The sequence below is a fragment of the Hemitrygon akajei genome, chromosome 30 (assembly GCF_048418815.1).
Source record: "Hemitrygon akajei chromosome 30, sHemAka1.3, whole genome shotgun sequence".
NCBI lineage: Eukaryota > Metazoa > Chordata > Chondrichthyes > Myliobatiformes > Dasyatidae > Hemitrygon > Hemitrygon akajei.
In genome coordinates this window covers 43,401,644-43,418,715 of record NC_133153.1, presented here as the reverse complement: position 1 = coordinate 43,418,715, position 17,072 = coordinate 43,401,644, and the positions used below count along the sequence as shown (strand labels likewise).

Here is a 17,072-nt window from a genome sequence, read left to right as displayed (position 1 = left end):
TCTCGTTGAGTGATTAATGGATGGGGGGGGGTATTTGAAGGAATTGTGGACTCTAACTGGGCCTTTGTTACTTTACGTGGCAGAGGTGGAAGCTAAAGGGCAGTCGGATAGGATTTCAGCAGAGGAGTTGAAGAAGTTGATTTACAAACCGGAGCTGGCACAGATCTCTGAGAAACACACCCCTGGTGACAGCCTCGCATTCTGGATCACTGAGGAAGAGATGAAAAACATTGACTTGGAGATTGGAGACACATTGCGCCTGAAAACAAGGGATGACAGCCCATTTATCCGTGAGTGCTTTATTCTGTAACAGGCTGTTCTTGAATCTGAAACATCAAAGTGGAATTTTTCCACTAGGGAGGGCAAAAAATGGTCTCCAGAACAACCTCTCGCTCGCTCGCACTCACACTCTCTCTTGCTCACACTCACACTCTCTCACTCGCACTCACACTCTCGCTCACTCGCACTCACACTCTCGCTCGCTCGCACTCACACTCACGCTCGCTCTCACACATTGCTGGAGAGACTCAGCTTCTCTGGTGGGGAATAAACAGTTGACGTTACAGGCCTAGACCTTTCAGGAATGGGGCAGAAGCTGGGGGGAGATTAGGAGTACAAACTGTCAGGTGACAGGTGAGACCAAGTGAGGGGGGAAGATGGGTGGTTGGGAGAAGGGAGAGATGAAGAGCTCTGCCCCACCATTCACAGGCTTATCTGCACTGGCCTCAGCTCCTTGCGGACTACTCCTCTCTGATTGTGTTGGTCGTTGGTGTAAAAGACACATTTGTGAACATTGTAAACTTGGCCAGCTCCATCATGAGCACTAACCTCCCCAGCATTGGGGCATCTTCAGTAACCAGCATCCATCATTCAGGATCTCCATCACCCAGGACAAGCCCTCTTTTCATTGCTACCATCAGAGAGGAGTACAGGAGCCTGAAGACATACGCTCAATATTTCAGAAACAGTTCCTCCCCTCCCTGTGAACACTAATTCATCTTTTTCCTCTCTTTTTATACTACTATTTAATTTAATGTGTTTTTTTTACATTCATCAACTGTGGGATTGAATTCAAGAGCCAAGAGGTATTGTTGCAGCTATATAGGACCCTGGTCAGACCCCACTTGGAGTACTGTACTCAGTTCTGGTTGCCTCACTACAGGAAGGATGTGGAAGCCATAGAAAGGGTGCAGAGGAGATTTACAAGGATGCTGCCTGGATTGGGGGAGCATTCCTTATGAGAATAGGTTGAGAGAATTTGGCCTTTTCTCCTTGGAGCGACAGAGGAAGAGAGATGACCTGATAGAGGTGTATAAGATGATGAGAGGAGTTGATTGTGTGGATAGTTAGAGGCTTTTTCCTCTAGGGATGAAATGGCTAACACAAGAGGGCACAGTTTTAAGGTACTTGGAAGTAGGTACAGAGGAGATGTCAGGGGTAAGTTTTTTATGCATGGAATGGGCTGCCGGCGATTGTGGTGGAGGCGGATATGATAGGGTCTTTTAAGAGACTCTTGGATAGGTACACAGAGCTTAGAAAAATAGAGGGCTATCGGTAACACTAGGTAATTTGTAAAGTAAGGACATGTTTGACACAGCATTGTGGGCTGAAGGGCCTGTATTGTGCTGTAGGTTTTCTACAAACGTATGTTTCTATACTGTATATTATTGTAAGTTGTAGTTTCATTACCATGTATTGCAATGATTGGCTGCTACACACATTCTAAGGCATAGGCCAGTGATACTAAACCCTTCTGACATTTCACTCAGTGTTTTGATGTGCATGTGACAAATAATGCTAATCTTTAATAGTGCCAGATGCCTGATTTTTCAGTATGTGGTGGCTGCTGTACGCTGGCTGAGTGTGATGGATTATGAATGTGATCTTTCCACACACCACACAGTCCTACTGAAGGGTCTCGGCCCAAAACATCGACTGTACTCTTTTCCATAGATGCTGCGTGGCCTGCAGAGTTCCTCCAGCATTTTGTGCTCGGATTTCCACACACTTATAGTCTGTCCTCAGTCCTCAGTCCTGATGAAGGGTCTCGGCCCGAAACGTCGACAGCGCTTCTCCCTATAGATGCTGCCTGACCTGCTGTGTTCCACCAGCATTTTGCGTGTGTTGCTTGAATTTCCAGCATCTGCAGACTTCCTCGTGTTTGCCTTTTAAAGTAATACAGGTTCTTGGTTTTCAGTTACGTTGGCCAAAATGGATGCAGGGACCGTGACAAAGTGCAACTTTGCAGGGGATAAAAAGGCAGGAAGTTCTTGGACAGACAATATATTTGCTACAAAGTCGAAAAATGAGGAAGAGGCTAAAGAAAGTGGCCAAGGAGAGGGAGCTGACGAGGATGAGTGGGTAAGATGTCAATAAAAAAAATTTTCATTTCATGAATTTTGGGAAATGTGGAATGAGATTATTCATCCATGGTGCAGGAACAGACCGTCGGCTTCCCTTGTTTGCAATCTGAAGTCAAGTCAAGTCGCTTTTATTGTCATTTCAACCATAACTGCTGGTACAGTGCACAGTAAAAACGAAACAACATTGCTTCAGGACCATAGTGCTACATGAAACAACACAAAACTACACTAGACTACCTGAAACAACACAAAAACTACAATAGACTATGTGAAACAACACAAAACTACATTAGACTACAGACCAACATGGGACTACATAAGGTGCACAAAACAGTGCAAGACAATATAATAATTAATAAACAAGACAACAGGAACAGTAAAGGCCAAATTACAATATAATAATAAATTATGTAAATACCTGAAGTTGCACTTCCACTTGAATGGGGGGGGGGGGTCCACTGTTTATTATTGGAACCAGGGCTGGGTAGAGATGGTTCCTGACCTTGCTCACATCCCCACCCACACCTTCGCCCCCACTCTCTTCTTCTGTCTACAGAGCTGACAAGTGTGTTGTAAACCTGAGCCTGGTTTTCAGATGAACTCAGCTTCTCCTCCAGGTTGGTGGTATACTCCAGAAATGATTTGTTTCATATTTTTAATGTTTAACAAATTTTCTTGCCTTCTAGGATGATTGAAGATCCAGGCAGTCAGTGAAACCCTAACAGCAAAGTATATCTCACTCATCTTCATCTTTAAATCTGTTTATGAACATTTACTCTGACTGTATAATCTTTTAATGTTAAAATTGTGGAAAGTTTTCCAGAGAATCTTGGTGCTCAGAAGTTCTCTTTGGCTTTGAACGAAATCTTGTGTGGAAGCCCCAGCCCTGTGGCGCGTCTTCTAATTCAACTGTTAATCCTTCCAGTCTAGATGGTACAAACAAACGATTCCTTGGGCAACATCTTCCAGATAACAAATTTCTTGAATTATTTCATTTTTTTCTACACCTTCTGCTTGCTCTTTGTCTTGTTTGTGTTACGGAAACTGCTGGAGCCTGTGATGGAACTCAAAGGATTTAGTGCCATACTGTGTCCGGAGAGCTGCCTCCAGGAGATTAGAGATGGGAGGCCAAGAAGGACCGAGAGCACAAACTGAGTCATAGAAAAGACCAGAGACAGGGCACAGGGTCATGAACAACTCCATTTCGAAGCGGCAAGACTAAAGCATCAAGATGAATGCAGTGGGGGTCACCAATGGCTCCCAACAGAGATGGTCAGCAGCTGGATCAGCAACGTTCAGACCCGGGTCAGTGGTCACTCTTTACAAAGGACTGAATTTGTCGACTGCTCTCCTCATATGCAGATGAAAAGATATTTCTGATATTCTGAGATTTATGTAATAATTGGATTGTACTTTATATTGGTTTCCTTTTGTTTCTCAGTGTTTTCTTTCTTGTGGCCAATTAGCAAGTGGGTGAGCTGTTAATTTTTGAGTGTAAGGAGGGGTTGGGGGTTTGGTGCTACCATTACTGTTTTTTGCGAGTGAGGGTGTCCAGGGTCAGTGATTTGTGACTGTTTTTCCCTTCAGGGGAGGGGGTCTGCAAGTTTGTTACTTTTTTTTTGCACTGGGTGTGGATTTACGGAACTGAAAGTAGGTTGTCTCAGTGCAATAGGGAAATGAAAGATTCAAAAAGGAGTAAACATTACCTTTATTTGTCACAAGAAGTGTATGGTTTGTGCCTATGGCCAGCCCAGTCTGTTGTGCTGGGGGGGGGGAGGCAGCTCACAGTGTCACCACGGCATACCCCACTTACTAACACAGAGCATAATACTATTACAGCTCAGGGCATTGGACTCTGGAATTCAGTCCTCTGTAAGACAGTGTGAATGTTCTTCCCTCGTGCCTGTCAATTTCCCCTGCATGCTCCGCTTTCACCCACAGTCCAAAGATGTACTAGTTAGTAAGTTAATTTGTCATTGTAAACTTTCCTGTGATTAGGCTAGGTCAAATCGGTGGCTGCCCTTGTGAGCCAGAAGGGCCTATTCCGTGCTGTATCTCTAAATATACTAACCGGCTTGTCTCTGGAATGTGGCAGGAACCCACACAGTCATGAGGAGAACGAGCAAACTCCTTCCAGGCAGCAGAGGCAATCAAACCCTGATGGCTGGAGCTGTGAAGTGTTGCGCTATGTGCTGCCCTCTCAATTCTCACTAAGTACGTAAAGTTGCAGGTTCAGTGAGAGGAACAGTCTGTTTTCAGGAGACAGGTTGGAAGCCTTCACCTTTACAGGATGGAATTTGTACTGGAGTTCTGCCTGTAGTCTGCTGATTTAGTTACAGTGACCAGGCCACTGGAGATGGTAGTGAGGAGAAGCCCATCATCTGTAGCACTCGAGGGTGGGTGGGGAAGATCCTCTGGAGGCTCCAGAAGTGTGGAGATCGAAACTATTGCAGGAAATACTGAACAAGGGTGTGCTATACCAACCAGACTTTCTGTGGTCGACAAGGTCAGAAAGCTGAGGAGGGAGCGATGTGAAGGCAAGTTAGAGCCACTGGTGAGGAGCCAGTAGAACTCTTGAACTCTCTCTGTGGTCAAGAGCTGGAAATGTTAATAATTCACATGAAAGTTGCAGTGGGACCTGCTTTTTAACAGATTTTTATATTCTTTCATTAATAAAACTTGCTGGTGAAGAATACTTCACACTCTTTATATAAATTGCTTAACAAAATTTCACTTTTCTAAATTAATAAAGGTTAACTAATATTTTCAAACTTTCAAACCAATGTTTTCGCTTTACCTCTGGTAATCTGGAGAACTGTCTGTGAGCTGTGTTCAGTGCCAGCAATGGTGTGTGGTCGGCAGGAGGCTGGTACCTCCTCCCCAACCAGCAGATGTAGACCACTCCAACCCTCGAACCTGTTCCCCATTCAGCAGACGTGGACTACTCCAACCCAGAGAGAGAGTGATCTTTGCACAGTTTGGGGAGAAGAGTATTTTAAAAAGCTTTCCACAGGGCTTAGAGCATCAGTGGCAGACCAATCGATTTGCGATTCATTTGCAGGAGTAAATAAAAGTAAAGCAGAGCGACCACTGTGTGAGTAGACCAGTGTAGGAGTGGGAACTTGAAGCTTTGGATCAAGTGATTTCTGCGAGGAAGTACAGGTAAGCAGCAGGAGAGACTTTTGTAGTGGTTGAATAAATTACAGCTAATTAAATAAAGTAGGGATGATGCAGGATCAGGTGATGTGCTGTAGCTGCATGATGTGGGAGCTGGTGGACCCCATTGTGGTTCCTGGTGACCACATGTGCAGCAAGTGTTGGCTGCTCGAGGAACTCGGGCTCAAAGTTGATGACCTGCAATCTGAGCTTCAAACACTGTGACACATCAGAGAGGGGGAGAGTTACCTGGATTCTCTGTTTCAGGAGGTACTCACACCCATTAGATTGGCTGCCTCAAATTCGGTCTGTGGTCAGGGACAAGAGGATGTGACTGTGAGTGAGGTGGGTAGTGGGATCCAAGAGACAGTGCTGGAGGAGCCTTTGCCCTTGAGCTTGTCCAACAGGTCTGAGATTCTTGTCCCGTGTGGTTGCGAGTGGGAGCTGTAGGAAGGATGAGCAATCGAACTGTGGCATTGTGGTTCAGGGAGCCATTCAAGAGGGGGAGAGAAGAGAAATGTGGCGGTAATTGGGGTAGTATAGTCAAGGAAATAGACAAAGTTCTCTGTTGCAGGGATAGAGCATCCTGAAGACTGTACTGCCTGCCTGGTGTCTGGGTTCAGGACGTCTTATCTGACCTACGGTGGGAGGGGAAAGAGCCAGTTGTCATGGTCCATGTGGCTATCAATTACATAGTAGAACAAGGAAAGAGGTTCTGCAGAGGGAATTTGAGCAGCTTGGGACTAAATTGTAAAGCAGAACCAAAAAGGTGGTAATATCTGGACTACTACCTGAACCACATGCAAATTGGCAGAGGGTGAAGAAGATTAGAGAGTTAAATGTGTGGCTCAAGGATCGGTGTGGGAGAAATGGATTTGAATTCATGGGAAATTGGCACCAGTGTTGGGGAAGGAGAGAGCTGTACCAATGGGATGGGCTCCACCTGAACCGGGATGGGACGTGGGTCCTTGCGAATCGCATAACAAGGGCTGTGGATAGGGCTTTAAACTAAATGGTGGGGGTGGGTTCAACAGATTGGAAAAGTATGGATAAAGATGAAGAAAGAAAAAGATTTTAAAAAAGTAAGGGAAGAAAAGTCAAGTGCAAAAGAGAAAAAGATTACAAGATTTTCAAAGCACAATGAGTGTAAAGGCACTTTATCTGAATGCCGGTAGTATTCGAAAAAATGTCAGTGAACTTGCGGCACAAATCAGTGCAAAGAGGTATGATAGGCAGGAAGGTGGGGTAGCGCTCTTAATTTAGGATGAGATCTAGGCAATAGTGGGACACAATATAAGATCAAAGGAGCAGAATGTTGAATCAATCTGGGTAGAGAGAAAGAGTAGTGAAGGGGAAAAAAATCACTGGTGGAAGTTGTCTATTGGCCACCAAATAACTTTACAGTGGGACAGGCAATGAACAAATATCTGAAGCATGTAAGTATGGAACAGCAGTTATCATGGAGCACGTTGCTGAAACTACAAGGGAACGTGATATCTTAGATCTGGTCCTGTGCAATGAGACAGGTAAAATTAGTGATCTTGTTAGGGATCCTTTTGGATAGAATGATCACAGTATGACTGAGTTTCTCATACAAATGGAGGGTGCAATAGTTCAATCTAAAACCAGTGTATCATACCTAAACAGTGGAGACTACAATGGGATGAGGGAGGGTTTGGCTACTGTAGACCGGGAAGACAGGCTATGTGGTAGGAATGTTGAGGAACAACAGAAGACTTTCAAAGAGATTTTTCACGGTGCTCAACAAAAGTATATTCCAGTTAAAAGCAAGGACAGTAAGGGTGGGGAGAGCCAGCCTTGGATAACTAAGGAAATAAAAGAAGGCATCAAACTAAAAGCCCGTGCATATGTGGGAAACTGGAAGATTGGGAAAACTTTTAAAAAGCTACAAAGAATCACTAAGTGAGTAATAAAGAAAGGGAAGCTAGATTATGAAAATAAATTAGCACAAAATATAAAAACAGTAAAATTTTCCATAATTGTACAAAGCGGGACAGGGTGGCTAAAGTGAATGTCGGTCCCTTGGAGGACGAGAAGGGGGGATTGATATTGGGTAATGAGGAGTGGTCAAACAGGCAGACAGTGCTTAACACCCGTCCCATTTTCCACATAATCTCTGGATTGCTGCCTGCGCCATGAGGATGATGTGGCAGATGAATGTGTGGCTGAGTAACTGGTGCAGGGGGTAGTGGTTCAGAATAATGGATTATTGAGATCTCTTTTGGGGGGAGTCTTGTCCTTGGGTTCGATTTTGGCCATTAGGAACTGATGCAGGAGGGAGACACACACACACGGCTGTGGCTGTAGCTGTGCTCTCCACTCTCATCCATGCCAAATCCCCCAGGAGATCACAGAAGCGCCTGATCATTTAGTTGGCTCCAAAATATATTCTTATAAGGGAAATTTCAAGCTGCCATCAATTGCAGTTCAGAAGAAGTATATTTAAAGGAATATCTAGTTGTTTTGTAAACTGCAAGATGTCGTCAGTCATCTTGCTGGAACAATAGAACAGGAAAATAGCATTGATGTGGAACTTAAAATTTTGTTGAAAGACTGGCCATTCTTAGGATCGATTCCTATTGCATTCAGGAAAACAATGTTGGAGATACTAAGAAATCAGGTATGATTTGTTGCAAGAGAAAAGCTTATTAATGTTTCGGGTGCAAGGCCCTTCTTCAGAACTGGGAAAGAGAGCAAACAAATTAATTTTAAGTAGCAAAGAAGGTGTATGGTATTTTTAATCTCTGTCATGATGAGTTCGAAATTCATACGGGAAGACACACTATTGCAATCTATTGAATCTCAGTTAAATCCGTTCTTGAAGTCGACAGAAGCGGGATATCTATATCAACACACATACAATGGAGGAGGAACTCAGCAGATCAGATACCAGCTTTGGAAGAAAGCGAACATTCGGCCTTTTTTGCAGAGGCCTTTCATCGGGATTATTGATGAGGGGTCTCAGCCCGAAACGTTGACTGCTGATTTTCCTCCATAGACGCTGCTTGATCTGCTGAGTTCCTTCAGTATTTTTTGTGTGTTTGACCCGTTCTGCGGGTCCAGGTGGCAATGGTAGTTCGTTTTGCCCAGAGTGCACCGCGCACTGGAATGTGCTCTATTCATGTAGCGGGCAGTCGGCCAGGGTAGGGGGCAGCAGAGAGCCGGAAGTGTTGGTGTGGCGGAAGTGGGCAGCGTCGGCCGGGAGGATGATTAAGGCGATCCTGATATTTAACAACCATGGCAAACCGCGGCTCAGCCGTTTCTATCAGCACTTTGTGAGTGACCGGGACTCGCTGCCGACATACCCAGAGCACTCGCTCTCACAGCCATCAGACGTGGCGCGTCCCCGCGGTATAACCTCCTCCGCAGTGGAAATGCTTTGCCTCCATCACCCGCTGTGACTGGCTCCACTGACAGGATAGTTAGATACTGCTTGCGGCTGGAAAATAGAGTGTTTCAGAGACATGAACAGGAAGGGACTGAGGGTCAGGTGGGATTAGCTTGGGCGACACAATATGTGGGGGTGTGCTGTTCAGTGTATATACCTTAGTATTCGCTTTTCATTTGATTTCAACAATCCGTCAATGATTTACACCAGGGTTTCCCAACCCGAAGTCCACAGATCCCTCCGCCAGTGGTAAGGGGTCGCATAAAAAAGGTAGGAACCTCTAGTTTAGACGACAATATAGATGTTTGCACTTGATGAAGGATCCAGCAGTGTGGTTGATAGCGAGGAAGACAGGTTAGATTACAGAAACCAACCAGTGGGCCGGGTGAATGGACAAAGAATGGGAAATGAAGTTGATGTAGAAAGGTTGTATTTTGTGGAGGATGAACTGGAAACTTTACAATCCCTCTTTTCTCTATTGGCTCCTCCCACTTCCTTCAAACCAAAGGTGTGGGCAGCGTTTTGTGTTGCTCAGGGTTTCCAGCATCTTGTGTTTACAGCTGTAGGTGAGACGCATCTGGAGTTCTGGCTGCCCACTGTAGGGGTGATATTAAACTGAAAAGGTGCACAGGGATATACAGCGACTGGAGGGCATGAGTTATAACGACAGGTGGAGACGGTGTTTCTTAGAGCTTAAGAGGCTGAGGGATGAGTTTATAGAGGTAAACAAGGAGCATAGAACATCGAAGAATACAGCACAGGACAGCCCCTTCGACCAATACCAAACTAATTATTGATTCCTTATCCCTTCTGCCTGTCCATTCTCTCCCATTGACGTGTGAGTCTCAGCCTCTTGAACTCCTCTAGCAAATCTGCCCCTGGCGGAACATTCCGGGTACTCATTACTTCTGAGCATCTCCCTTGAACAATGAACTTTCCCCTCTCGCCGTAAATGCATGCCCTCTGGTATCAGACATTTCTAATCCTGGGAAAAGGTTAATGGTTGTTTCCAGATGTGGCCTAACTAGAGTTGTATAAATCTGCTATTTCCTGTCTCTTGAAATCATTGTCTAGACCAGTGAAGGAAAGTGTGCTGTCAGTTTCCACGTACACGGTTACCACCTTGTACACTTGTTCAACCAGTTTCCACATACACCGTTACTACACTGTACACCTGTTCAGCCCGTTTCCACATACACTGTTACCGCCCTGTCAATCTGAGCAGCCAGTTCCATGTACACTGTTACAACCCTGTACACCCGTTCAGCCCGTTTCATGTACACACCCAGTACACCTGTTCAGCCTGTTTCCGTGTACAGAATCAAGTTTATTATCACCAGCATGTGGCGTGATATTTGTTAACATAGCAGCAGTTCAATGCAATACATAATATAGAAGAAAAAAAAGAAATAAAAATAATAATAAGTAAATCAATTACAGTATACATATATTGAATAGATTTAAAAATGTGCAAAAAACAGAAATACTGTATACTTTTAAAAAAATGAGGTAGTGTCCAAGGGTTCAATGTTCATTTAGAAATCGGATGGCAGAGGGGAACAAGCTGTTCCTGAATCGCTGAGTTTGTGCCTTCAGGCTTCTGTACCTCCTACCTGATATTGAGTGCCAGGTTGTTGCTGCAACACTACTACACTAGCTGGTATATGTCACTCCTGTATGCCCTCTCGTCACCACATGAGATTCGACCAACAATGGTTTTACCATCAGTGAATTTATGGATGGTATTTAAGCTATGCTTAGCCACACAGTCATGTGTATATAGAGAGTAGAACAGTGGGCTAAGCACACACCCCCTGAGGTGCGCTAGTTTTGATTGTCAGTGAGGAGGAGATATTATCACCAATCTGCACAGATTGTGGTCTTCCGTTTAGGAAGTCGAGAATCCAGTTGCAGAGGGAGATACAGAAGACCAGGTTCTACAACTTCTCAATCAGGATTAAATGCTGAGCTATAGTCGATGAACAGCATCCTGCATAGGTGTTTGTGTTGTCCAGGTGGTTTAAGGCCGAGTGAAGAACCATTGAGATTGTGTCTGCTGTTGACCTATTGTGGCAATAGGCAAATTGCAATGGGTCCAGGTCCTTGCTGAGGTGGCAGTTCAGTCTAGTCATGAACACCCTCTCAAAGCATTTCATCACTGTCAATGTTATGCTGTTAACACCCTGTATACCTGTTCCACCAATTTCCATGTACACTGTCACCACCCTCTACACCTGTTCTGCCAGTTTCCATACACACCGTCACCACCCTGTACGCCCGTGTGGTCAGTTTCCATACACACCGTCACCACCCTGTACGCCCGTGCGGTCAGTTTCCATACACACCGTCACCACCCTGTACGCCCTTGCGGTCAGTTTCCATACACACCGTCACCACCCTGTACGCCTGTGCGGTCAGTTTCCATACACACCGTCACCACCCTGTACGCCCGTGCGGTCAGTTTCCGAGTGTCGAGGGCTCGGATCTCATCACCCCCTGTACGTCATTGCCTTTAACTCTACTTTTACATTTGTTCTCCTACGTTGCATCACCTCACTCTTGGCTGGATCACACTCCACCTTCATGTGAGTGAGGAAGCAGAAGGCTGGGTTGGTAAGTTTACTGATGACACGAATGCTGGCAGTGTTGTGGACGGTGTAGAAGGTTGATGTAGGTTACAGTGGGATGTTGGTGGGATGCAGAGCTGGGCTGAATAGTGGCCGATGGAGTTCAATATGAAAAGTGTGAAGTGATAACTTTTGCAAGGTCAAATATGAAGGCAGAATGCAGGGATAAAGGCAGGGTTCTGAGCAGTGTGGAGGAGCGGACGGGCCTGGGATCCTTAGGTCCCCTAGAGTTGCCGAGCAAGCTGAAAGTGGGGCTAGGAAGGTGTATGTGTGTTGGCTTTCATTAATTGGGTTCAAGAGCCATGAGGTAACGTTGCAGCTCTGTAAAACTGGTTAGATCACACTGGGAGTATTGTGTTCAGTTTTGGTCACCTCATTGTAGGAAGGATGTGGAAGTTTTAGACAGGGTGCAGAGGAGATTTACCAGGATGTGTGGATTAGAGAGCATGTCTGATGAGGATAGGTTGACTGAGCTGGGGATTTTCTCTTTGGAGTGAAGGAGAATGGGAGGTGACTTGATAGAGATGTACAAGATGATGAGAGGTATAGATAGTCTTTTTCCCAGGATGCAAATGGCAAATCTGAAATGAGTTTAATTTTAAGGTGATTGGAGGAAAGTACGGGGGGTTGTCAGAGGTAGTTTTAGATTACACAGAGACTGGTGGGTGAGTGGAACACACTGCCAGGGGTAGTGGTGGAGGACATTTAAAAGCCTCTTAGATAGTCACATGGATGATGGAATAATGGAGGGCAATGTGGGAGGAAAGGGGCAGATTGATCTTGTAGAAGGTTAACAGTATAGTTTGGAAATGAGAGGAGGTTGTGAACAGAGAATATAGGGAGATTTTAGAAAGCTAGAAAACAGAACTTCCAGGGGAACAACCTCTGGATTGCTGTCTGTGCCATGTGCCAGTGAGAGTTAGGATAGGATGATTGGGCAGGTGAAGGCATGGCTGAGGAACTGGTACAGGGGGCAGGGGGCAGGTTTCTGGATCATTGGGATCTCTTCTGGGGAAGGTAAAACCTGTACAAAGAGGATGGGTTACACCTCAAACGGGGGGACCAATATCCTTTAGGCAAGTTTGTTTGAGCTGTTGGGGAGGGTTTAAACTAACTGGGGTGATGGGGCAATGGGTATAAAAGTAGATGCAGGGTGTAGTGAGACTTGAGGAAGGACAGGTAGGTGATAAGGCAAAATTGCAGTCAGTAGGATGACTTATGGTGTAAAACAAAATAGAAAAGTATCTGTTAAGTTTTCTTCATTTTTTTTGTCTGTTAGTACATAGTTACATAGAGCAGTGAGTTTGGCTCCAGGGGCTGCGTTGTGTTCTCTGATGAAATGTGGGAATCCTGGGAGATGTGGAGGAATTTCTTTGGCCAGAGGGTGGTGAAACTATGGAATTCGTTGCCACAGGTGGCTGTGGAGGTCAGATCATTGGGTGTATTTAAGATGGGGGTTGATAGATTCTTGGTGTGTCAGAGTGTGAAAGGTTATGGGGAGAAGATCGAGAAGGAAATGTTCCAACAGACTCGCTGGGCTGATTGGCTCAGTTCTGCTCCTGTGTCTTATGGACCTGTGCCCTGAAAAAGGCCGAAGTCAGTATGGTTTCCTCAAGGGAAAATCTTGCTTGACAAGTCTGTTGGAATTCTTTGAAGAAAGATCAAACAGGATAGACAAAGGAGAATTGGTGGATGTTGTATACTTGGACTTTCAGAGGGCTTGTGACAAGATGCCACATCTGAGGCTGAATAGCAAGGAAAGTCCCATGGTATTAGAGGAAAGATACAAGTGTGGATAGAGCATTGGATGATTGGCAGGTGGCAAAGAGTGGGAATAAGAGGAGCCTTTTCTGGTTGGCTGCCGGTGACTGGTGGTCGATATTGGGACTGATTCTTTTGTATGTTTTATGTCAATGATTTGGATGATGGAATTAATGGCTCTGCGGCCAAGTTTGTGGACGCTACGAAAATAGGTGGAGAGGCAATTTCCTGTATCCTGCCAGTTCATATGTCCCATCTATCATCCCTCAGCCTCCCAAATGATCTGGAGTTCACCCAATTCCAGCTTCAACTTTGTAACGCAGATGATTAGAAGCTGCAGTCAGATGGACTTCTCCCAGCCTTCCCACATCCCACAAGAGGAATTTCCACTGTCCTGCCTGGCATCTCTACTATCCCAACTGAGCAGATACAAAGAAGGGAAGGAAAAACAAGTACTTAACCTAGACCTTTTTGTTCCTTCCTCTGACTGGAGCCTCGAAGAGCTAAAGCCTCAAGACCACCACTCTGACTCTGTCCACTCAGATGGTGGTCACTGTGCTTGCCCCTGCCTTTAATTTGTTCTTGCTAATTGATCACAGGTCAAAGCTCTTTCTCACTGTGGTGACCCTCTGCTAGCATTTCTACTTGGGCAGAGCCCTAGTGAAATGCCCCCCGTCTGATGTCCAGATTGGTCACTGGTCTTAGCAGGGATGTGAGGCTGAGGCTTAATAAGGCAGTGGCTTTGGGTCCCCATCTGAGACAAGCTGTGTTGGCATTGGAGAGGGTCCAGAGGAGGTTCACGAGAATTATTCCAGGAATGAAATGGTTAATATCTGAGGAGCATTTGATGGCTCTGTGCCCATACTCACTGAGATCCCCCTCATTGTTCTAAATTTCTTGAAACCTATTGAACATTGAAAGGCCTGGATAGAGTGGATGTGGAGAGGATGTTTCCTTTGGGGAGTCTGGCACCAGAGGGCACAACCTCAGAATAGCAGAGTGTCCATTTAGAGCAGAGATGAGGAGGAATTCCTTTAGCCCGAGAGTGGTGAATGTGTGGAATTCGTTGCCACAGGTGGCTGTGGAGGCCAAGTCTTTGGGTATATTTCAGTTAGAGGTTGACAGGTTCTTGATTAGTCAGGGGGTCAAAGGTTATGGGGAGAAGGCAGGTGAATGGGGTTCATAAGGATAATAAATCAGCCATGATGGAATGGCAGAGCAAACTAGATGGGCTGAATGGCCTGATTCTGCTCCTAAGTCTTATGGCCATGGGGGTGGTCAATAGAGCATTGTGGGCCAAAGGGCCTGTAGTTTGCTTTACTGTTCTGTGTCGCAATGTCTGACACTGGGAAAAGCTGGCGTCCAAGACTGGGAAATAGTAGCAGGCCTTCTGGAGGCTTGTGGATCAGCCCAGCCGAACAGCTGTCCTTGTACAGAAAGCAAATCGATTTTGACATCGTGAGGTTGGCAAGCTGTAACTTGTGAGTAATGTACCTCATCTCCCTTCCATCTGTCGTCAGCGTGGATCACGAGGAGTGTGGTCTTGCTACATCTGTGTACGTCTGGAGAGGGTCCATCGCAGGAGCTTCCTTTTTAATCAGGAACATACTTGGCTTGGAGTGATATCGGGGGAGGTTGACGAGCCTCCGGGGGTGAGGTGATTGACTAATTTGGTGTTTGCCACCTCAGTAACAGATATTTTTTGTTTTATTTCTTCAGTCCGAGGATATGCAACAGCAGATTATCCGTGAAACTTTCCAGCTGGTGTCCAGGAGAGATGAAAATGTCTGCAACTTCTTGGAAGGAGGCAGGTACGTGTTGCAGGAGGGGTAGTGGCCCGAGACCAATGGATTACTATGGCCCCAGTTCACTGTGGGCTCCTGGCCTGTCTGAGGTTTACCCTCTGTCTGACCTTCTGCACTGTCCCCATGTCCTTCGATTCTGTCAACATCCACAACTCTTCCATCTCTGCTTTGAGGCAACTGGTAGATTGGACCTCTGTAAGAGTAAGCAACTGTGATCCCTCTGTGACCCTCGGCTTCTCCTGCAGCCAGTCCACTGAAACTTCACCGCACTGCCTTGGCCGCATTTTAAGCCAAGGTGTTTTCCTTAACACAACAGATTCTGCAGATGCTGGAAATCCAGAACAACAGACTCAAAATGCTGGCAGGTCCCAATGGGTCAGGAAGCATCTATGGAAATGAACAAACAGTTGATGTTTTGAGCTAAGGGTCTTCTTCAGGACTAGAAAGGAAGGGGGAAGAAGCCAGAATAAGAAGGGGATGGAGGTGCTCGAACTAGAAGGTAATAGGTGAGACCAGGTGAGGGGGAAGGTGGGTGGGTGGGGGAGGGGGATGAAGTGAGACACTGGGTAGTGATGGGTGCAAGAGGTTGAGGGCTGATGAAAAGGGAATCTGATATGAAAGGAGAGTGGACCATCAGAGAAAAGGAAGGGGAACCAGAGAGAGGTGATGGACAAGTGAGGAGAAGAGAAGGGCTGAGAGGGGAACTGGAATGGGGAATGGAGAAGGAGAAGTGGCAAAATTACTGGAATTTCGAGAGATTGTTGTTCATGCCATCAGGTTGGAAGCTACCCTGACGGAATATAGTGTTACTCCTCCATCCTGAGTGTTTTTTTCCTGTTCTACATCAAGATGGTTAACTTTACATTTTCCACGTCCCACACAGCTTGCCCATATTCCCTGAGACCTCTCTCTGTTGCCTCCCCACACCCCCCCACTCATCCCCACCCAATTTTGTATGATAAGCTGACCTGGGAAATGGTGCATGGACACGTCTGTTAAATGTTTTCAATGTGGGGCTGATGGATTTGGCAGTGCCGACAAGCTGTTGGAAGTTTCAGAAGATGTTTGGTAAGGTGCCAGTAGCTGAACAAGGGTAGGCTTTGTTTGCTCGAGTTTCAGACTGCCTGCAGTAGGGATGAAGACTGAGGCTTGACACCTCCTCATTTACGTATGGACTATTGAACTGGTAACAGGACGAGTCTGAGGCTCTGAAGGCAGCTCCACCTCACCACTGAACTTTCCGTCTCCCAGCTGGGCCTGTAACCTCACACCGTCCACATGACTGTAAGTTAGAGGAGCAGAGTTACTCTGCCATTTCATCATGGCTGATCCAATTTTCCTCTCCTGCCTTCTCCCCGTATCCCTTTGTGCCCTGACCAATCTAGAAGCTATCAAATTACGAAATATTCGTAGAGATTCATTGTCTAAAGAAATCATCTCTGTTCTAAATGTTAGTTAAAGTCTGTCCCGAGCCTTGTAGGCTCATCAGGCCGCTGCTTATGTGGCGTGAAGCGACCGAGAGTGTGAAACTCCCCTCCCCCGGATAGGACACCAGTCTATCGTGAGGTTAACCCCCAGCATTTTGCCGGTACCCATTTTCAGCTGGGTGGACTGGAGCAATGTGTGGTTAAGTGACTTGCTCAAGGACACAACACACTGCCTTGGCTGAGGCTTGAACTCACGACCTTCAGATTGCTAGTCCAACACCTTAACCACTTGGCCACACGCCACCTGTTCTAAATGAATGTCCCTCTATTCTGAGGCTGTGCCCTCTGGTCCTAGACTCTCCCACCATAGGAAACATCCTCTCAACATCTACTCTATCAAGGCTTTTCAACATTTGATAGGTTTCAATGTGGTCACCCCTCATTCTTCTGAATTCCGGTGAATACGGGCCCAGAGCCCTCAAACACTTCATATGACAAGCCAATCAATGTTGAAATCCTTTTTG

General features: G+C 45.9%; 1 protein-coding gene across 5 annotated transcripts in view; it reads left to right on the top strand.

Moving 5' to 3' along the window:
- LOC140718700 (AP-3 complex subunit sigma-2) overlaps positions 1–17,072 on the top strand; it is a 108,115-nt gene that overhangs the window by 8,797 nt on the left and 82,246 nt on the right. For 3 of the 5 annotated variants that reach the window (XM_073032758.1, XM_073032759.1, XM_073032760.1), the window contains 3 exons: positions 84–290; positions 2,198–2,361; positions 15,036–15,127. In XM_073032758.1, coding sequence (XP_072888859.1) covers positions 84–290; positions 2,198–2,361; positions 15,036–15,127 — 463 coding nt within the window. Of the gene's footprint in view, positions 1–83; positions 291–2,197; positions 2,362–3,049; positions 5,143–8,699; positions 8,816–15,035; positions 15,128–17,072 lie in introns of those variants that run through there. The other 2 variants (XM_073032761.1, XM_073032762.1) reach the window with 2 other exon arrangements.